The sequence below is a fragment of the Narcine bancroftii genome, chromosome 1, assembly GCF_036971445.1.
Source record: "Narcine bancroftii isolate sNarBan1 chromosome 1, sNarBan1.hap1, whole genome shotgun sequence".
NCBI lineage: Eukaryota > Metazoa > Chordata > Chondrichthyes > Torpediniformes > Narcinidae > Narcine > Narcine bancroftii.
This window is the reverse complement of record NC_091469.1, coordinates 199,210,229-199,233,555: the sequence shown is the minus strand read 5'-3', so window position 1 is coordinate 199,233,555 and position 23,327 is coordinate 199,210,229. Positions and strand designations below refer to the sequence as shown.

General features: G+C 42.5%; 2 protein-coding genes across 5 annotated transcripts in view; one reads left to right on the top strand and one right to left on the bottom strand.

The window, feature by feature from the left end:
* The window catches only part of LOC138737239 (ras-specific guanine nucleotide-releasing factor RalGPS1-like), a 647,381-nt gene that overhangs the window by 267,610 nt on the left and 356,444 nt on the right, over nt 1-23,327 (top strand). The window lies entirely within an intron of this gene.
* Nucleotides 14,552-23,327, bottom strand: part of angptl2b (angiopoietin-like 2b) — a 39,716-nt gene continuing 30,940 nt past the window's right edge. The window contains exons 4-5 of the mRNA XM_069887999.1: nt 18,026-18,296; nt 14,552-16,361 (exon numbers count right to left, since the gene is read on the bottom strand). Of these exons, the coding sequence (XP_069744100.1) occupies nt 16,162-16,361; nt 18,026-18,296 (471 nt within the window). The 3' untranslated portion in view covers nt 14,552-16,161. The remainder of the gene's footprint in view (nt 16,362-18,025; nt 18,297-23,327) is intronic.

The window sequence follows — 23,327 nt, the reverse complement described above, 5'->3', positions numbered from 1 at the left end:
AGGCAAACACAGCCCAGTCGAGCATTTCCACCATCACTTTAAGGCAGCCCTGAAAACTCAACTACAAGGCCAAAATTGGGTGGACGAGCTCCCATGGGTGCTCTTAGGCATCCATACAACACTGAAGGAAGAGCTACCAGCCTCGTCCACCAAGATAGTGTACGGTTTCCCACTTACCATTCCCGGGGACATTCACTTCAAACCCCCCACCCCCCACCAACCCCTTGGCCCACAACCCAGTGTCTTAAATGTCCTCCAGAGGTTGAGGGTGCAAGTGGGTAAACTGGAGCCTCCGTCACTGTCCCAACACAGCTCTCCATGGCAATTCTTAGGGGGGGGGGAGTGGTGTAGCAGGCTGAACCACCGCGCGGTTGGATGGGCCAAATCGTCGCCCCAGTCAGCCGTCCCAAGATGTTGCGGGTCCCCCTTCACTTCCGAGGAGAAGCCTATGGTTGACTCCACGTGTTTCCCAGGGGTACTCCCCACTTCTGGATGGCGCACCGCTGGCCAGAAAGTGATGCCGCGACACACTGACATCACTTCCAGAAGCCGGCATAAACATTATTGGAAGTGGGTGTTCCCTTACGTGCAGCACGAGGAATTGAAATTATAAAGTCAGTTACTAGCTCATCCTCTGACCATGTGGACGTCCCTTGATTCCATGGCGCTGCCATAGCAGATGCTACAGTGTTTTCAGTTTATTTATCTTATTTGAAATTCAGTGATTTAGCTCTATCAGTCAATTAAAATCAGAGACCTAACTCCATATCCTTTCCTTTTCCCCACATCTCTTCATAACAAAATCTTATGAATTTCAAATTTAAATCTGTCTGTTGACTTACCATTCATACAAGAATTCGGAGGTTTTACTGCCTCTCTCTGTAGAAGTGTTTGCTAACTTCTCATTTGGGCAGCACTGGTTGGAACGAAACACAAAATTCTGCAGACGCTGAGATTGCAGTAAAAACACAGAGAAATGCAGGAGGAACCCAGCCAGTCTCACAGTGTCCTTAGGAGATAACGATATATGATAGATGTTTCAGGCCTGAAACCTTCTTCAAGGTATAAGCAAAAGTCAGGGTTGAGGGGGTTTGTCTGTGTAGGCTTGTAGCATGGATTGCTCCACATGGGCAACAAAATGACAGGCATAGCTGGGGCCCATTTGGGTTCCTGTGGCTCCGTCTTTAATGTGGAGGAAGTGGGATGGGTCAAAGGAGATGTTATTGAGGGTGAGGACAAATTCTGCCAGCTGGAGGAAGATGATATGGAGGGGGACTGGTTGGATCTGTTGTCCACAGAAAAACCGAAGGCTTTGAGGCATTTGGTATGGGGGAATAATGTGTATAACGATTGCATATCCATGGTAAAGGTAAGGAACTTGAATTCAGGGAACTGGAAGTTGTGTTGTTAAAGTGATGGGTGGCATGTGAAGTGTCCCGGATGTAGGTGGTGAAGGACTGGACCAAGGGGGGATAAAGTGGAGTCATGGTAACTGGATACAAATTTGGTGGGGCAGGAGCTTGAAGAAACAATCAGTGTACCAGGACATTGGGGTTTGTGGATCCTGGGTAGGAGGTAGAAATGAGCAGTGTGGGATTGGGAAACAATAAGTTTGGAGGATGTGCTAGGGAGATGACTGGAAATGATGAGTTCAGAGATGGTATGTGATACAGTGGCTTGTTTGGGTCCTGTTGGAGCGGTAAGTAAGAGGAGGTGTCCGAGAGATGTCATCTGGCTTCAGCCTGGTAGAGGTCAATGTGGCAGATCACAACAGCACCACCGTTATCTGCAGGTTTGATGGTGTAATTGGGATTAGTGTGGAGAGAGTGGAGGCCAGACATTCTGAGGTGGAGAGATTGGAATGAGTGAGGGGAATAGTGAAATTGATACAGTTAATGTCTCACCGGCAGTTAGAAATATTAAGATTCAGAGCTGATAGAAGACTGGAATGTGGTGTCCAGGAGAAGGTTTAAAGTAGGAGAAGGGTTCTGTAGTGGGGGCTGGAGAATCCTGATTGTGTTTGTGGGCTCGGAGACGGAGCTGACAGAAGAAGAGTCTGCATAGTGGCGTTCGCCGAATTCATTGATGTGTGCCCTGGTTGGAATTTTTACACGCATCCTTCTCATCTCCACCTGGCCAATATAGTTTATCTCTGGCCTGCCGGTTTCCCAGCAGATAATGAAAATGTGGATGAGATCACCTTTGAATTGCAGCCTAATTATCCAACCTCTCCTTGGAAGTGAAGTCGTAGAATCCTGGTATCAGTCGAGATTATCTGCATGTGCACCCTTGTTGAGACGTGGACTTGGTACTCCACGTTTGGGCTTCAAGCACTTTGTAAAGCTGTAGCAGAGCCAGCAGATCATTGCATGCCTTGTGGATAAGTATTGAAAATTGCCCATCTGCTTTTGATTTCATGGTTCCTGGACTTTATTAGAAGGGTGATGTGTTTTCCTGTACAGCAACCACCATGCTACAGAAGTTATGCCCTACGCATGAAATACTTTGAGACATTTATCAGGCATGATGAGACATCAATCACCACATTTCTCTTCTCCCTTTCAATTATGGAATTGTTTCTAAATGTTGCAATGGGGCCCTGCGGTCAGTCTTGTAGATGAGATCCTTATAACATTGATGTATGGTAATGGCCATTGTGACATTTCAACATTTATGTTCTGATCTTAAAATTAGACTTTTGTGGAATCTGATATGAAAGGGCTACTATTATTACTGGGTTTATTTTGGCAGAGCACTATATTGAGAGGTATTCCTGATGTAGGTAACCCTAGATGAGGAGATGATTCCTTTTATAAACTGCCATTCTCTTCCTCATTTCATGAAGATCAACATTGGGTCAGTGTGAAAGATGAGTAGGTGTGTCAGTGAAACTCCGACAATGAGGCCATCTTCAAAATACACGAAAGGTACTTGCCAAGAATTTCTCTGGCTGTTCCTTTGCTCATGAGAAGAGCTGAGCAAGGGATAAGAGGCTGGAGGGATTCAGTCAGTCAAGCAGCATCCATGAAGAGAAATGGTTTTTCACTGTTTCTGCACAGGACCCTTTATTGAGACTAGATAAAGACCATCTATCCAAAGATAAGACTATCTAAAGACATGTTCAATTATCATTTCTCTCTTTGGAAGTTGTCTGACCAGCTAAGTTCCTCCAGCTGTTCATTGTTTACTGATAAATTCCAACATCTGGTCTTTTTGAGCTTGTCCGAAGATTGTCCAAGTCACACACCACCTGACTTCAACACTGGATCCATCCCTCCAACACCTCACTTCACAGCATGTACTGTGGCAGTGGAAAGGGATGTCTCACCACCTTCACCTTGCAATGAATTTGGGATGAGTAATGGAAGCTCACCTCGCTGGTGACATCAGCATTCTGTAACAGAATCTTAATGCAGCCCTGCTGATCAGAAATCCTTTCATCGCCAAAAATTAATCTTCAACTTTCAAGAATTTGTTAAAAAAAATCTCTTGCTGAGCTCAGTACATGGACGTGGAGTGAAAATAGAGTGAGCAATATTACTAAACGTGGCCTGGTTTATATCTGCAGTTCAAATGTAATTTTGAAACATGTATATTAATGAGTTGCTGAATAAAAGCAGTGTTTTTCTTTCTCCTATTTTGGCTCGGAGCGGGGAGCTGTTTCTAAAAGTTATTTGTAATTAATTATCTGCAGCATGAGCTGTTGCTTCTATTAAGGGAGTTTGCAATTACAGTCAGCTTTGAAATTTGATCTTTCTTTATAAATCTATGACTCCTGACAATGGCATTTTGCTGGAGTATTTGTGAGACTCGTGAACAAATAATGCTCAAGTAAGTTACATTGAATGGAGTTTAGAAGTGTACTGACAATAACCACACCAGCAGTGCGAGTATAAGACAGCTTTAATAAACTAATATGGACACTACAAGGTCTTGTCTCTGTGCAAGACATACCTGGAAGGCTAGACTACTTTATATACAAGGTCATCGGGATGACCCCTGGTGACCTAGTGGTGTAATTACATATCACCACAAGAAGGCCTTAATTGGATTTGCGTTTAGTTTAAGAATCTTTTTTGAAGAGAATGCATTGTGCTTTCATTTTGGGCTCAAGTTAATTTTTGTTTCATCCAAACATGCAGCCCATCATTGTCAATAAAATAATGGTTTATTGGTATAGCCTAACTCACAATTAGTGAGCTGTGGATATGATTACATGCAGTCATTGATAAACCTCCTTTTGACCATCAAAGCAAGAGGACGCTTTTATGCATCTTCTATGCATCTTCTGGTCTTGTTGTTGGTTCCCCTCTTCATTACATTGAGAGAGAAGATGCATCATTTGCTAATTTCCATGGGCACCATATCCCTGCTTTAATTTGTTAAATATCCTGCATTATGAGATGGAAAAGTCAATCCATATTCATAAAGTCTCAACCAAAGCACAATTAAATATGAAAACTGTGCAAACTAGACTCGAAGACAGTTCCCTTCCCGCCACTAGCAGGTTCCTGAGTGAACCTCACACTAGTGAAATAATGTTGCCCTTGCTCTGTTCTAACCGTTACATGATTTTACAACGTATGGACCGACTCACCACACTACTTGCATAATAGTCTTTCTCATGCTATGTGTAAACTTGATCTTGAACTTCAACCATAATCTCATCCATGGGAAAATTCCTTCACTTACCTGTACGGGATAGAAGTTATTCCGCTAGCAAGCTTACTGAAAGATTGAGAATTTTGCTTAATATCTGAAGTGATGGAGGAATATAATATTTTGTATAACTCTTGTATCTAAGTGGTGCAGTTACTGGAGCATGAAGATGGAACTGACAGTTCAAATCTCATCTTTCCAACTGTAGAATTCAAATGTAAGTAATTGAACACATCTGGTTTAACTGCTAGAATCAGAGCTAGTGACCTTAAAGTTTATCTCCAAAATGTGTTTCATTCATTTAGGAAGGAAATTCGTTGCCTGGTCTGGCCCATGTGTGTCCTGAACTGACTCCTGACTTTGGTGGCAAGTCCTGGAGTTTCCAATGATGTCCACATCCTGCATTCATAGAATAAACAAATCCAACATATCCTGGCCTTTTCCATCCTGAAAGCATGATGATGTCCAGTAGCTATGCAGAGGGGTTGACTGTGTCGTAGGTTGATAGGAAGGTCAATCAGTATATGATATAGAAATAGATGCTTCACCCATCATGTCTGTACTGATATTTTTGTCCATCTGATGAGGTCTGTATCCTTCTGCACCTTGCCAATCTAAATGTCTTAACCATAGTGCTTGTATCTGATTCCACCATCCTCTCTTGCAGTGAGTTCAAGTTATCAATCATTAAAATCTACTTTAAACTCTTTTTAAAAAAACCTTCAAATCCTCCAAAACTCTGTTGTCTCACCTTAAGCATATGCTCATTTGGTTGATCCCCCATACCAGGGAAAAGCTTCTATCTACTCTATCAATGCCTATAATATAAATGTATATGCCTCTATCAGGTCGACCTTCATCCTCCTTTACTCAAGTGAAAATAATCAGTCTATCCAATCTCGTTTCAATCCAGGCAAAATTATAATGAATCTCTTCTGCCCTCTCTCAATGCAACCACACCCTTCTAAAAATGTGGCAATTAGAACTGTATGCAATACTCGTAGGGCAGTCCATTGCTCGTTCAATCCTGATTTGAATCCTTGCATGTGGGAGAAGAGCAGAGGGAAAACAATCCTGTGCTCACCAGAAAGAAAGAGAAAGAAATTCTAGCCCAGAGTCACACACAGGAGCTAAGGGGCTACTTTGAAGATTGACAATCGCATTTCATTAAATACACCAAAATGGAGTTCAGATCTCCCCAGCTGGATTGTTGGCTGTGGCTCACTGTGATGCATTCTTGTCTGTGATACAGGACAATGTTAGTTCAAGTCCCACTCTTGGGACCTGACCACATGATCTAGGCTGACATTCCAGCGCAGCACTAATGGAGTGCTGTCCCAACAGATGAAATGTTGAAACAAACTGCTGTCTGTTACCTTGGCAGTTATAAGTAATCCTGTATTGTGGCTTTGGTTTTTGGTGAAAGGATATCTCTCATTCCACAGCAGTAAACTGACTAATTGGTAATAATTGCATTCTTGTTTCTGGGAGCTTGCTATGCATAGATTTATTGATTTCTCACAAAACAGCAGTAATGTTGCATTAAGGAGTAATTCATGAGCAATTTGGGCTCTCCTGAAAGGGAATGGGAAATGCTATATAGTAGGGGTGGCCAAACTTGCTTAACATAAGAGCCGCATACCATAAGCTTCAGATGTTTGAGAGCTGTAGCAATCACGCGACCGCAAGCCACACCCACTAACACTATCGTTAGCCCCTTCCAGGTGGCCATAATACCCGAACGTAAAGCCGCCTAAAATACCCGAATGTGGCTGTCGGGAGGCCATCTGAAAGCGGAGAATCTGTCCCCGAGGCTCATCCCACCTTAGGGAGGTATATTATTTGCTTCCAAGCACTCCCCCAGGCACCTGAAAGCAGCAGGGGGGAGGCTGATGACAATCAGCCGGCGACCCAACTTCCCATGCCTGACAGCCCGCTGCCCAGCGACCCAACTCCCTGCTGCCTGACAGCCACTGGCGCGGGAATATGGGGCAGTCAGCATGGGCCACCCTTGCCCTGAAGTCCTGCGCTCATTGCCCTAGCCTCAGGAGCCGGCGTTTGCTCCGCGGCACATCTCCCCGCTGTGGACCTTAAAGGTCCACACCCACACCTGCAGCCAGCTCCGGAGCCGCATTTCCCAGGCAAAACCACCTGAAAGGGGCTCTGTTCAATGGCATGTAAGGTATTGCTGCGAGCCGCACATTACATGACAAAGAGCCACATGTAGCTCTCGAGCTGCGGTTTGGCCACCCCTGCTATATAGAAACAACAATTATTTTGTTCATTGAGGCACAAAAGAACGGTAACCTCCTCCCCCAATGCAATGGTACCTTCCCTAGAATGTTAATCATGTTGTCCAATGAACAATTAGGATGCACTATGTATTGGCACAGATGACTAATGGGAACCAATGGCAGAAGTGATCAATAGTGTACTGGGAGCCGACGAGTGTTCTTCATTGTCAACTCTCCACCTTCCTTTATGCGATGACGTTTTATTGACCCCAATGTGTGTTTATAATTATATATAATGTGTGAATATTTATGTATATATTTTTAAATGGCATATTATATATAAAATATACTATATATGCACATATGATACTATATATATAAAAATATACATATAATCTATTTACACACACATACAGGATTTTTTAAAAATTGTATCTCTATGTGGTTACTATGTGCTATATTGTGTGTGCACTGTGGTCCGGAGAAATGCTGTTTGGTCTGGTTATGTACAGTCAGATGATAGTAAACTTTAATTTTAAGCTGATTGCATCCTGCATTGTGGTGCCTTATATTTCTACTCTTCCCTGCATTGTTGTACTTTCATCAATGCCCTGCACAATTTAACTCCCAAAGCACTAGTCCCTACACTGTTGTCTTATTTATACATTTGTTTGTTATTATTGCTGCAACAGTTGGGTTGTCTAGGTCGCATGCAAAACAAAGCTTTTCACTCATTTTCTGCAGACGTGCCAGACTGAAGAACGCAGCCCAGATGTTCTAGAGAAGGTGAGGTAGTAAACTGGATTCGACATTAGCAATACGGGAAAAGCCAGAGAATAGTGGTGGATGATTACTTCTTATACTGGAGGCCTGTGACTCGTGGTGTGCCTCAGGGATCATTGCTGGGACCATGGTTGTTTGTCATCTATATCAACGATCTGGGTGAAATGAGTATGTTCTCCCTGTGCCTGCGTGGGTTTTCCCTGGGGGGGGGGGGGTCCAGTTTCCTCCCACCGTTCGAAGCATACCAGTGGTGTAAGTTAATTAGGTGTAAATTGGGTGGCATGGACTCATGGGCCAAAATGGCCAGTGGCTGTGCTGTATGTGTAAATATTAATGCATACAAGTATGAGGGGTTGCATTTTGGAAGGACAAGCCAAGAAAGGACATTGAAGGTAAATGGTTGGGCACTGAGGAGTGTGGTAGAGCGGAGGGATCTGGGAATACAGATACATAATTCTGTGAGAATGGTGTCAAAGGTAGATAGGGTTGTTAAGGAGAGCTTTTGGTATATTGGCCTTAAAAAAATGAAGTATTGATTATAGGAGCTGGGATGTTGTGGTAAAGTTGCATAAGACATTGGTGAGGCTAAATTTGGAGTATTGTCTGCAGTTTTGGTCACCTAACTATCATTGAGATAGAAAGAGAGTAGAGAAGATTTTGCCGGATGTTGTCAGGATTTCAGGAACTGAGTTGCAGGGAAAGGCTAAACAGGTTAGGACTTTCTTCCTTGGAGCATAGAAGAATGAGGGGAGATTAAATAGAATTGTACAAAATGATGACTGGTATAGATTAGGTAAAAGCAAGCAAGCTTTTTCCATTGAGGTTAGGTGAGATAAAAAAAAACTAGAGGATATGAGGGTGAAAGGGGAAAAGTTTAAAGGGAGCATTAGGGGAAACATTCTCACACAGAGAGTAGTGGGAGTGTGGAACGAGCTGCTAGCTGAATGCCGGCTCAATTTTCACACTTCAGGAAAATTTGGACAGGAACATGTGTGAGAGAGGTATGGAGGGCTAAGGACTGGGTGCAGATTAGTGGGACTAAGCAGAATAATAGATTGGCACAGACTAGAGGGTCGAAGATCCTATTTTCTGTGCTGTAATGTTCTATGGTTCCATAAACAAGTCAATTCCTTCGGGGAAAAATCGACTTTTTGATTAAAATATAAATGCCATCATTTTCATGTGTCTGAAAGTGGACAAAACATGCCCAGGGATTAAGATTTATATGTTTTCCACTATGACTCACAGGACCGCAGTCTGCTCCGCAGACTTGTAAACATTCCAACTTGCCAGCTGTGGACAGCATCAGAACTGTTAAAGTGTACACCTCGGCACTACACATTATGCAAAAAGATTCCATGGCTCTCCTCCCTTCAAGCTTTTCCTCCCTCCAGAAAGAAAGTGTTAAGGACCTATGAAATAAGAGTAGGAGTTGGCCAATCGAACCTGCTCTGCCATTCAATAAGATCATGTTGCATGGACTCAGATCCATTTATCTACCCCTTCTCCCATTATTCAAAAATCTATCTATCTGTGTCTTAAATGCATTTAACAAGGCAGCCTCCGTTTCTTTACTGGGCAGAGGCTTCTCGATTCACTGCTCCCTTTGAGAAGCAGTTTCTCGACATCTCTGAGATGCAGCTTTATGGTGTCTTTCACAACCTTGGGGTGTCACAAACCATTTTGCAGCCAATTAAATTTTTTTTTTGAATTGCAACCTGTGCAGCAAGCTCCCACAGAGATGCGTGGTATTGGCCGGCTGAAGTGATTTTTTTTTTGGAGGATAAATATTCTATGGGCATCATTGCTCTGCTTTACAGTGTTATCAAGGCATCTTTTGCATTTGGCTGAGAGATGATGTGCCCTTGGTTTCACATCTTGTTGGAGGATGATGCCCCAAGCATTGAAGCACTCTCTCAATGTTTTATTGAAGAGTCACCCAGCATGCATTTTCTGCTGAGTCTCTAGATGTGACTTAAACCCACAACCTTCTGACTCAGGATAATATGCTACTCTATAACCAAACTGAGATGCTGTGGCCCCATGACTCAGCTGAGAATATTCTAAAGTGCAGGGGTAATTCCAGCCATGCTGCTTATTGTGAAAGGTTTTGGGCATGAGAGAGGTTCTCGAGAACAATCCTAGGAATGAAAGGGTTATCGCTATGAGGAGTGTTTGCTGGCTCTGGAACTGTGCTCACTAGTTTAGAATAATAAGGGGAGATCTCCTTGAAACCTGTTGAATTTTGAAAGGACTGGACGAAGTAGATGAGCAGAGGATGTTTCTGTGCTGGGGGACTCTGAGACCAAAGGCAGATCCTCCGAATTCAAAAACGTCCCTTTAGAACAGAGATTAGGAGGAATATCTTCATCCAGAGGGTGGTGAATCTATTGATGGGATGTTTAAAATAAGAAAGTATGGGTAGATACCTGGTTTACAAGAAGCCTGAGCATTCCCACCCCATACACGCGCAAAATGGCTGGAATCTGGAGTGTTCTGCCTGAAGAGGTGGTGGAGGCAGGTACGTCCAGACAAGCTCTTCAAAGCTGTGGAGAAGACTATGGATCCATGTGGGAAAGATAAGTGGTGGGCCACAGGAACTGTGTTTGTGCTCTGCAACTTTGAAGTTGGGATTCTGAACCTGACAACTAGATGGTAGATCCTGCAGGGCAGTGGGAGCATGAATCTGCATTGTGGGGCTTGTGTGCATCACAGGGAGGTGAAGCCTAGCATGAAGGTGGTTGCCTCCAAACTGCCAACTGAGTTTTGTTCCAGTGAAGGCTATCATTCTTTAATGGTAAGTTTCTCCCTTATTTCTCTTCTCCTTGACTGATCTTCAATCAGTAGAAGCAAATGTGCTGCAATTCTGGAAGGGGAAGCTGGATAGTGGGGGTACCCTGTGAACAGCCACAGTGCTGACAAGGGACAAACTTCTCTGCTCAGCACTTGCTTACACTTTGGAATGGCACCTAGCATAGGGCACAATGGCTGGGGAGATGTTGGTCACCTGTCATCTTGTCCTGTGATGGTGGATCCAACATTTCAGCAAAATACTGACTCATTTTGAATTGGCAAATAGAAAAAAAAACAATCAATCTGAAGCTTACACATCAGAATTACTTATTTGACTCCACTGCCAACAACCTGACAATTTTTGAGTTTACTTGATGCTTGTAGGGCTTATACTATTGACATTTTACATGGGCCTAATATTTCCACATTAAGAAACATTTCATGGTTCAAAATAGCCAAAATGAGTAACTCCTGGCAATCTCATTCCTGGGATAAAGTAATGGCAAAAACTTCTGATTCAACAGTTTCTGTCAGGTCTTTACTTGTTCTTATTTCAGTCATAATCTTTCTGGATCTGTCATCATGGTTGATTTTCTTCCACTTAATTTGCTTCTGTTTGCACTCACATTTCAGAACTGCAAATCAGAAAGCTCATATCTGTCAGAGGAGCTAGACATTAATCTTTGCGATTGGTAAAGAAAAGCAATCCATGAACTGGCAATTCCAGTCTTTCCATTTCACATTTCCAGCTTCACTTTTCTATTTACCCAAGGGGAATTTTAGGCAGTGGTCACTTTTCTCCCTCGTACCCTCTCCCAGATCTTTTGCAGTTCATTAATGTTGTCACCCAATTCTATCGCCACTTCTGCCAGTCAGTTTTGAGATTCCATTCATTGCCATGTACACAATTAACACAACAATCTTTTTCCTTTGTTTGGCCTGTAAAAGGACACAAAGAGGTGGCCCTCATACACCACCACTCTCAGGATGAGAAAGAGAAGCAAAGTATCTTTAAAACACACCAGGATACCCTGGTGCATTTGAATGACAATCAATTCAATTCAGAATTAGAGAGAATAATTAGGGAAAGAGACAGATGCAATTTGTCTACTTGGATCAACTCAATGAGTTCAATGGCCTCCCTCTGTGCCTGAACAATTCTATGATTCTCCAATCCTTAACCAAAGTTGCTGACAGCTTACCATCTCCTTAAGGTCTCCATTCAGATCAAATGACTTCTGACTGGGAAATCTGTTACATTTCAAAGTTTGCTGTGCAAAATGGATCAAAGTGTTATGGATTCCAGCCAGTTTCTTGTATGGTGCTTTGTCCCAACTTCATAAGGCCACTGTGGAGATTTCATTGTGTGGCCAGGTTCGTGTGTTGCTCAAGGTTTATATAGAGTTTCAATTGCTCTTGCAGTTGAATATGAACTGATCTTAAGTTTTACTTCTTGAGGGTGCCCAGTGTTCCATCTAATTTTTACTTTGCTCATTAGAGAGTTCCAAAGAAGTCATTTGACCTTTCTTGGACTAGTTTTGTTTGACGTAACCATGATAACTTCTGAATACTTTATTCATCAACCTGCTTTCAAAGAATCCCTGAAGATAAATCTTTTGCAGAATCCAGGGCTTTGAACAAGGTTTTCGCTTACTTCTAGTAAAATGACTCGATGCCAAATTTTGATTCATGCCATTCCTATTGGGGACAGTTGGAGCCTGCTACAAAAATAATTACAAGTTGCTCTTGTAGAACATGAGTGGCTTAATTTCTGGTGCAATGTCTCAAGGTGTTGATCCAACCAGGTGAGAGGGCGAGCAGCCAGGTTAGGAAAGGCAGCAAACTGACTTTGGGTAACAAGCTCTGAGCCACAAATGACTGAGGATTACATTACCCACTTTACTTTCCAGTTACACTGTCAAATATTTACCCGGTTGTGAGTTTCTATTGCTGTCAATAGACCACATGGATGTACACAATCTGTTGATAGTATGTTTTATTCTAGCTGGTAGTGAAGCTGTGGTTATAGAGTGTGTTCAGTTTATATGGAAAGTGGGTGTTGGTCTGAAATGTCAGCATGTCGTTTTGAACGCAAGTGAACTTATGCCTCAGTTAGGAAAATAGGTCATATGTATGACACCTGATTATTGCTGCATTCAAGAAGCGGCCTATTTGAATTTGAATGGTGATTGGGTACATATACACTTCTCACACAGTGCAATGGGCACCCTAACATGCCTGGTGATAAATTATTCCATGCAATTGCTAGGGTATCGGAGAGTCCTGGAAACAATTGCAGTCAGTATCAGTAGGAACCTGGAATCCACCCAGCAGCCATCCGAAAGGCCCTGACAAGCTGTTCGATGTTCATTGTGCCTTGGGGCAGGGGACATGTAATAATTTTCTTCTTCATCTTGAGTGTTTTCTTTCCCCTCTCATGTGTTGAGGAGCTTCTGGTTGATATATTTTTTTTAAATTTAGAGATTCAGCATAGTTACAGGCCCTCCTGGCCCATGAACATATGCCACCCAAATACACCAGTTAACCTACAAATCCCATATGTTTTTGGAGGGTGGAAGGAACCCAGATCATCCAGGGAAAACCCATGGGGAGAACATACAAACTCCTTCCAAACAGTGGCGGATTTGATCCCTGGTCATTGGTGCTGTCATAACGCTATCTGTTATGCTAACCAATACTTCCCAGGGTTTCTGGAGTGCAATATTTTCTGTTTTAAATGTCCCTTAAGGAAATGCCCTGCTTTAACAGTAGGCAAGGAAGTCCGATTCATTCATTCTTAATTGTGGTTGTATTAATTCTGTCAGGTTTTACCATTTTGCCTCTCAAACATTTTTCTTGTTAATAGGATGGAATCATAGTCATAGAGATTTTCAACACAGAAACAGGCCCCCCATGGCCCAAGGATCAAGTTGTCTACCAAAACTCATCCTATTGGCCTGCGTTGAGAGCCTATCTGTGTACCCGTCTTTATGTCTTGTAACCCAAATAATTATTCTAGCCTCCACTCTGGCAACTCGTTTCACACACACACAATCTTGTGGTGAAGGGTTGCCAGCGAGGTAGTCCCTGTTTTACCTCTTAGCAGCCTCTTGGGCAATTTGAAGAGGGGAGATTAACATCAACAGGAAGGCAGGGGTCACAGGCAGACGAGACTGGGTAAGGATGACAATTTATTTCGGAGATATTATCAAGCCAGGTCTGCTTTTTATGATCTAAGTTTCATGGCAGCCATTATTGATACAAACTCCATGTTATTTGATGACTTAAATTTGAATTCCCAAGGTGCAATATAAACTCCTTCTTGACACATGCATTCTAAGTGCCTGAAAACCAGTCCAAGAAATTAATCATTAATCTAGGGGAAGACCTGCTGTTTGTTCTGCACAACAACAACCCTCTCTCCTGAGATCCTGGGTTAAGAGGTGGATTACAGGTGGGTGTTGTGAGCAAATGCTTTGTTGAGATGGAATTGAATCTGGACAAGTTCAAGGTGATGCATTTTGGAAAGTCAATGGGTAGGATGTCTGCAGAAATGGTAGGTTGCTAAGGAGTGGTGACACAGGTGGTGGGTGGGAGGGGCAAAGAAGGCACATGGCATACTTACCTTCATAGCATTTAAAAGTTGGGACAGATGTTACGTTACAACTTCCCAAAATACTGGTTCTCCCACATCTCTCTTGTACACAAACCATTTCATATCTGCATCACCTGCATCAATAATGGTTTAGTAGTCATTTAGAGCTAGTTACCGAATTATGGAATTATTGGGTTCACTTGCGTGGTTGAGTAAGGAAATGTGTCATCCTTATCCTGCGGGGCCTGAATGTGACATCTGATTGAACAATGTGATTGACTTGGAATGGGACACCAAAATATTTCAGCTGGCACTTCAGTGTCAAGGCAATTGGGATGTGAGATAAATACTGGCCTCATCAGTGACGTGCACATTTAATATATGAATAAAAATCCAACTGTTTGATGTTGCCCCATCCGCACCCAACCACGACTGGCAGCAAAATTGATGTTTTATAAGATATGATCAGTACAAATAATACTACCAATTGTAGTTTAAGTAGGTTTATTGCAGCTGTTAATGGTTATAGTGGAACTGTCAAAACACTGTTACAAATGACGCTTGGTTTTCCAAACTCGACAATGAAGGCTCAAAGTTGGAATTTCAAGTTGTTCAGTTAGTAACACACTGAGAAGTACACAACAGAACACATGAGATATGTTATAATAATGTACTGTATAAGTAACTACATAAATAACCAAGATGTGCACTGCCCCTTGTCCCTGCTCTGGCCCAACTGAATCCTCTTAAGGGCTTGTGACTTTTTAACGATAAAAGATTCATCAACGGAAATGGACAAGTTGGAAAACATAGGATTAGTATACAAACATTCACAAACACAAAAACAATCCCTTTCTCAATGAGTTTTGAAGCTGCAATATCCACAATATTTCTGACCTCAAGAAATGGAAAGAAAAGGCTAGAGATTTTGTGGTGGAATCTTCCTCCAGGATGAACAATGGGTTTTCCTGCAATGCCTGTTTCTGTGGCTTTAAGGTGACCGACTGCACCACTTAAAATCAAGAGATTAATTCAAGAAAGTTAACAAATGTGGCATGGGGGCATCTGAATTTCACATGGGATTCCAGGACCATTATGTGTGTGTGTTTGTCTCACCACACTAACTTTTTTATTGTTACAAACACTGCAACATCATTCTCCTGTGGTGAAGCGAGAGTTAGTATGTTGTCAAAAGAATTCCACCATTATCACTTAGTGTTCAGGGTGCGTACTGGGAATTATTTACCTGTTACAAAAAAGTTAACACTCATTGAATTTCCCAATATGGAAAGATCTGTAGCAGGGAATTCTAAAGATGAGGGGATCTTGTTCATTCTCTATTTAATAAATTATTTTCATAACCCTGGAGATTATGCCTGGAGTGGTTATTAGAAGTGAAGATAGACTTACTGAGCAAAATTGGGCATACATTAGTTTTGGTGGATGTGAGAATTTTTTAGTTAACAGCTATATCCCCAACAAAGTTAAGGGTGCACTCTCATTTTATAGTCTCAGGAGTCTCAGAGTTAATGACTATGGGATTTCATTAACCCATAGTTCCATCAAAGCTGCATCAGAATTTACAGACCAAGTCAGACCCTGAAATTCTGCAAGGTCACGGACTTGCAATTTGCTTTGGCAGAGGGCTGCTTCAGTCAATGTGAGCTTTTCTCCCTGTGGAATGGTTTACGAATTGTAACAGTCATCCCCCTGCTCTTCAACAATATTGGCACCTCTCCTGTTCCTCACGTGCCAACTGCAAATTTGTCAGCTGCTGCCTTGAGCAAGTATTTAATTTTGGTGTGAGCAAAAATAACTTCCCGAACACAAGTAAGTGTTTTTATAGTACAATTTTTTAAAGAAGAATTTTAAGCATGTATCTGAATTCAGCATTTTTACCAGCAATTGCTGTTACACAAAGAAAAAGTAGTTTGCTTACATGACATAACCTTATGTTGTAGGAAATAAATACAGAGACAATATTCTTTTTGTCTCGAAGAATAAGCACAGCTTGGTATATAAATTGATGTGAGGCTGATTTCATATCCAGGGCACGATTCAGTTCTGCTTCTCAATGGTCAAGGACCTTGGTTTGTTTCAGTGGAAAGTATTGGGGTTGGAACGAATCATCATGGTCACTGACTTGAGCGAGTAGGCACCTCCTCTGAACTCTGCCCAGTACACACCGTCCTGGTACTTGCTGCGATAATGTCCTCCACGGTACCAGACACCATTGAGATTTGAGTGGGCGCAGGCATTGTACCACCAGCCACCTTTCTGGTAGTGTGCACAGTTCCCTACAAAGACAAAATTACAAATAAGAACACACAAGGATAGGAGCCGGAGGTGGCCATGCAACCCCTGATGTCTTCCTGCCATTTCAGATGTATCTTGGCTCGAGCCCATCTTCCTGCCTGCGCTCCACAACCCTTCAATCTGCCTGCGCTCCACAGCCCTTCACTCTGCCTGTGCGCCACAGCCCTTCACTCTGCCTGTGCTCCACGCCCTTCACTCTGCCTGCGCTCCACAGCCCTTCACTCTGCCTGCGCTCCACAGCCCTTCACTCTGCCTGCGCTCCACAGCCCTTCACACTCTCTGCACTCCACAGCCCTTCACTGTGCCTGTGCTCCACAGGCCTTCACTCTGCCTGCGCTGCAGAGCCCTTCACTCTGCCTGCGCTCCACAGCCCTTCACTCTGCCTGCGCTCCACAGCCCTTCACTCTGCCTGCGCTCCATAGCCCTTCACTCTGCCTGTGTCAGTCTTGGTTGTATTGTGACTCAGCCCTCATAGATCTCTGGGTGGAGAGTTTACAGCCCTTTGATTTCAAGCAGGCAGTTTGTTAAACTGAAGATTTGTCCCAGCTACAGATCTCCCATTAGGATAAGCATTTTCACAGGTGTGATGAGTCTTGTTCCCTCCCACCCTGGCAACATTATCTTCACCGCCGCCCCCCCCTTCCCATCAGGAAGGTTAATGAGTTTGAGATCAGTGCCATCAAATTCAAGGTCAACTTTTGTTATCAGGCTCCTGAATGAGCCCCAGAATAGAATAGCATTATGCTGTCTTTGCTCTCTCTCTCTCTCTCTGAAAGTCTGTACTGTTTTTTACTAGTTGTACTATGTATGAGATGTCAAAGTAGCCTGCTTGCAAAATCACATCTATCACTGCACCTTGGTACATGTGACCAATAAACTTCAAATTAATGAAAATTGATAGGAACTAATCAATTATGTATACCTTAAAATCTTTGATATGTAAAACAAAAATCTGTTATGTTGCATGATCTATACTGAGAAAAAAAATCATTTACATGAAGTCATGGTTTCAACAAGATATCTTGTTGGTCTTGTCTACAATCATGGAAACGAAGTGCCGAAGGCATAGAGAAATGTAAGGAGGCTGATGTAAGGATTAGATTACAAAGGGGTTAGTTAATACATTAAGTAGTCAGATCTGTGGCAAAAGGCAAGTATTTTTGACTTTTTATCAAGCTCAAAGCAGTGTTAGACCAGGGTGCATCTACTATTAAAATATTTTGGATCGCTTGGAAAATAATGAGGGCATGGGAATGATGGTTTTTACATATCAAATACTGAACATGAGGTGATGAATTTTACAGCTTTGCAAAGCCTGGGTTAGATTGAACCTGTGTTCTGTGAGCAGTTTGGGATCAGACCTCATAGAACACTGTGCAGTGCTGACCTACATAAACTTACTCCACAATTAGTCAGACCCTTCCCTCCCTCACAGCCCCAAACACTCCATTTTCTTTTTACATCAATGTGCCTATTCTAAGAGCCATTTAAAGGTCCATATTGTATCAGCTTTCACCACTACCCCTAGCAGTGCATTCCTGAAGGATCTCTTTGCCCTGGAGGGAATGCAGAATAAATTTCCAACCAAATATCTGGACTCAAGGATATAATAACTGTTAATTTTCCACATGGGTTTAGTCCCTACCTGTATATGCATCACGGTCGCGGTCCAGTGTAGTGAACTGTTTCCCATTGTGCCACGTGAAGGAATCGCCTGCGTTGCCATGGTAGCGACCCACCCAAAGCTTGTAGTTCTCCGCCTCAGAGTCCACCCTGAAGCTGGCATATTCCGCAAACACCTTGCGCCCTTGCCAGTCCTCCATGGTGATGAGAAGCTTATAATTTGCTTGGTTTGTTAGCCAGTAAATGTTCTCCAGACCCAGCCAATATTCACCATCAATGTTGCCAAATCCTTGCTGTGACAAAACGTCAGACAAAAAAAAAGTGAACTTGCATAGCTCAAGTTCAACATGCCACTTGATACTTGCACATCATTTCATACAGGGAAAACCGAACACAAAAGCAAAACGACAAGGCAACCCCTGTAAATTCCATAACAAGAGTCAACCACTTAGCTGTTTACCACCCCCTGATTGCCTTTAGGACACTGCAGTCGTGTTTTCAATGCATTTTGTTCATTCCTTTGAGCCATAGATCATACAGAGTATGTTTTGAAACTCCATATCCTTTGATGGATTCTGATACAGGTGATAATTACATGCTTTTTTTATATGCTTACTCTCTGTTCCTTGAATTGGGTAAAGGTGATCACACGCAAACCTTTCCTTCCATTTGTTTTTTTTGGGCATTCTTCGTATATTCTACATGCCACAAAGACTAAATGCTAAGTGGTGAATACAGGCTTCATTTGGACATTCAATAAAAAAAAATGAATAGGTACATGGAGGGGAGAGGTATAGAGGGCTATGGTCTAGGTTCAAATAAATTGGACTAGGCCAGGGGTTATCAACCTTTTTTCCCCCACACTTTAAGTAAACCCTTACCAACCACAGAGCTCCAAAGGCATCCTGTGCTCTGTATTGAAAGGAAGTATTGTAGGAAAGGCACGTGGAATTATGACATTGTGCCCATTAGTGAAACTTAGTTGCTGGAGTGGCTTGACTGACTGCTCGATGTTCTAGGATCCCATTGCTTTAGACAATAAAATAGGGTGGGTGGAGGTGAATGAAAGGGGGAGAAGTGGGATTACTTGTCAGAGAAAATATCACAGCTATGTTCAGGCAGAACAGACCAGAAGTGCTTGTCTACTGAGGCTGTATGAGTGGAGCTGAGGAATGAGAAAGGTAGGACCACACTCATGGGGTTATATTATAGACCACCCAACAGTCAAAGAGAATTGGAGGAGCAAATATAGAGAGATAGCTGACGGCTGCAGGAAACATAAGGTTGTGATAGTAGGAGTTTTAATTTTCTACGTATTGGCTGGGATTCCTATACTATAAAAGGGCTGGATGACTTGGAATTTATCAAATGTGTTCAGGAAAGTTTTTAAAATCAATATATGAAGGTACAAACTAGAGAAAACGATACTGAATCTCCTTTTAGAGAATGAGATAGGACAGGTGACAGAAGTATGTATAGGGGAACATTTTGGGTCCAAGTTAATTATGGAGAAGGATAGGTCTGGGCCTAGGGTTGAGATTCTAAATTGGAGAAAGGCCAATTTTGAGGAAGTGGAAAAGATCGAGAATGTGTGGATTGAGATAAATTGTTTTGTGCCCATTAGTGAAACATAAGGTTGTGATAGTAGTGAAAGGATGTGCAAGGTGAGTGGAGGATCTTCAGAGGTGAAATTTTGAGTACAGAATTTGTATGTTCCTGTCAGGATTAAAGGCAAAGTTAACAGGCATAGGGAACCTTGGTTTTCAATGGATATTAGGGGTATGGTTTGAAGAACAGAGAGGTGTATCGCAGGTATAGGCAACATGGAGCAAATGAGGTACTTGAGGAGTAAGAAAAATCATAACGTGAAGGAAAATCCTAATGTTTCTACAGGTTTATTAACAGGAAAAGGATAGTAAGGGACAGAGTTTCTTCTCTTGAAGATCAGAGTGATTGGTTGTGTATGAAGCCAAAATTGATGGGGAAGATCTTAAATGTTTTTTTTCATCAGTATTTACTCAGGAAACAGACACAGAGTCATGGGAAGTAAGGAAAACAAGCAGCAATGGAACGTCTATATATTAAAGAGGAAGAAGTGCTTGCTGTCTCAAAGCAAATAAGGGTGGTTAAATCCCCAGAGTCTGACAAGAAATTCCCTTGGACCTTGAGGGAAGCTAGTGTTGAAATTGCAGGGGCCCTGGCAGAAATATTTAAAATGTCCTTAGCCAAGATTGTGGTACTGGAAGATTGGAGTGTAGCTCACATTGTTTAAAAAAGGCTTTGAAAGTAATCCTGGAAATTATAGGCCGGTGAGCCTGATATCAGTAGTAGGTAAATTATTGGAAAGTGTTCTAAGAGATTGGATATACAATTATTTGGACAGCCAGAAACTGATTAGGAATAGTCAACATGGTTTGTGCATGGTAGGACATATTTAACCAATCTTTAGAGTTTTTTGAGAGGTTACCAGGAAGGTTGATGAAGGAAAGGCTGTGGATGTTGTCTACGTGGACTTCAGTAAGGCCTTTGACAAGGTCCCACATGGGAGGTTAGTCAGGAAGGTTCAGACCCTAGTATTCATAGTAAAGTAGTGAACTGGCTGGATGGGAGAAGCCAGAGAGTAGTAGTAGTTCATGATTGCTTCTCAGACTGGAGGCCTGTGACTAGTGGTGAGCCTCAGGGATTGGTGCTGGGACCATTGTTGTTTGCCATCTATATCAATGATCTGGATGATAATGTGGTAAATTGGGTCAGCAAGTTTGCAGATGACACTAAGATTGGAGGTTTTGTGGACAGTGAAGAAGGTTTTCAAAGCTTGCAGAGGGATCTGGACCAGCTGGAAAAATGAGCTGAAAAATGGCAGATGGAATTTAATGCAGATAAATGTGGGGCATTGCATTTTGGAAAGACAAACCAAGAAAGGACATACATGGTAAACTGAGGAGTGTGGTAAACAGAGGGATCTGGAAATGCATACAATCCCTGAAAGTGATGTCATAGGTGGTTAGGTTGTAAAGAAAGTTTTTGGCATATTGGCCTTCATAAATCCAAGTGTCGAATATAGGAGTTGGGATGTTATGGTAAAGTTGCATAAGACATTGGTGAGGCCAAAATTGGAGTATTGTGTGCCGTTTTGGTCACCTAACAACAAAAAAAATATCAATAATATAGAGAGTGCAGAGAAGATGTACTAGGATGTTACCTGGACTTCATGAACTGAATTAAAGGGAAAGGTTAAACAGGTTAGGTCTTTATTCCCTGGGGTGCAGAAGAATGAGGGGAGATTTGATAGAGTTATTTAAAATTATGAGTGGAATAGGCTTTTTCCACTGAGGGTAGGTGAGTTACAAACAAAGAGAACATGGGTTAAGAGTGAAAGGGGAAAAGTTTAGGGGAAACGTGAGGGGGAACTTCTTCACACAGAGAGTGAAATGATTATGCAATGAGCTGTCAGCTGAAATGGTGAATGCTGGCTCATTTTTAATATTTAAGAAAAATTTGAACATGCACATGGATGGGAGAGGTATGGAGGGGTATGGACTAGGCGCAGATCAGTGGGATTAGGAAAACAAATGGTTCTGCATAGACTTGAAGGGCCTGTTTCGGTGTTGTAGTGTTCTATGGTTCCAACCACTGGACTAGACAGAATAATTGTTCAGCACAGACTAGATGTGCCGAAGGGCCGGGTTTGGTGCTAAAGTGAGCACAATTAACAAATATCTTTTCTGAATGTTTTATTGATGGATGGGTTTGCTTTAGCAGTATTTATGCTATGATTGGTGTGGTAAAGGCATGTTGGAATCATTGGAATTGGGATAAGCAGATGTGGTGAAGAAAGAAATATTTTTTCCTGTGTGTGTTTGGTGTCTGGGTGTCATGAGTAGGGCCTTTTCTTCTTTGCTCCGAGATGTTAGAGGTGAGCTACCACTTCAACCACTGCAGTACTTCCGACGAAGGTTCTCCATGGTGTGATTGGGGAAGGGCTTCCATCATTTGGTCCTAAAATATATTTTCAAATATAGCAGTTGTGGGGGAACTCAAACCACCACCTGCCCCAGGTTGATAGACTGGGAGAGAGGGCAAAAAGAGAAATTATTAGTATGAATAGAAGTGAGAAGCCTTTTACACAATTTGAACAGGACTTTTCGCAGGATTAGGGAGAAATGAGAACATTCATTCAGGAGGTGATTGGATGATGTGAGTTTCAGTGCTCAGAAGCAGACCATTGTGGCTCATCATGCCACGACTGAGAGCACTGGCTGTCCCAGTGCTAGGCTACAAACAGTCTAGCGCTGGCTGCATTGTGTGAGCAGTGGTTGATGTTGGCCTGTGAACAAAGTGGCATGGCATATCTCCGCTTTCTGTGTTACAGTGAAGATTAATCCTTCCAATTCAATCTTCTTGCTAAATGGCAAATAATAAATAAAAAAAGAGGAATGTATCTCCATGAGACAGTAAGTAGTCACAAGCACGCAAGTTGACTTCACTCCTGAGAGTGCGAGGGTTCCCCACCAACGTCTGGAGAGTGCACTACCAACTACCACCCTAGGAGTGTGTCGGCTCATAGTTTGGCCTCAGCCCCTTACTCCAGGCAAGTCCCTGAAACCCTGATAAAGAATCACAAGGGTGCAGAAGGAATCCATCCAGCCTCTTATTTCCAGATCAACTCTGAAAGAGCGGTGCTATACAATCCCTGATTGCACTTTAATTCTAAAACCTTCCTCATTCAGTCTTTAGGACTGGAGCAATGGTCCCCAAAGCTCTCCCTGTGGATTGTGAATACTTCCATTTAACAATGCTGGCGCTGAGCCACTACATTCACTGCAGCGACAATGTTGGAGGTTTCCACTGGCGCTTTGTAGTAGGAGGGTGCTTCAATTGATAACTCCTGGGCTGCCTATTTGATTACTTTGAGAACAATGTCTCCTTCTTCACAATGAAGTGGTAGTGTTGGATCAAACTAGGTGCTAAAATCATGCAGTTTTCATACTTTGGTAGTGGGCTCATCAGCTTCCATAGGCATGGGTTTTTACAGTCCAGGATGAGACCATTTGGCCCTGACTTCCTGAAACTATCCTCCCATCCTTGAGCTCAACTCCCAGGTCCTGTACTTCCCTTGTAAATCAACAACTTTGTTTTCATTGATCTTAATTGTTACAGACTCCCAAATATATTGGTCACTGGTAAAGGATGCAGTTTTTAAGTGTACTGCTCTCTCACCTGCACTATGTTTTTGTACTTTTCACTATCCCCTCTGCTATTTGAGTTATGGTAACACAACTCTCTACATTCTTGTTTATTACTATTGCACTACCTTGCTGCAT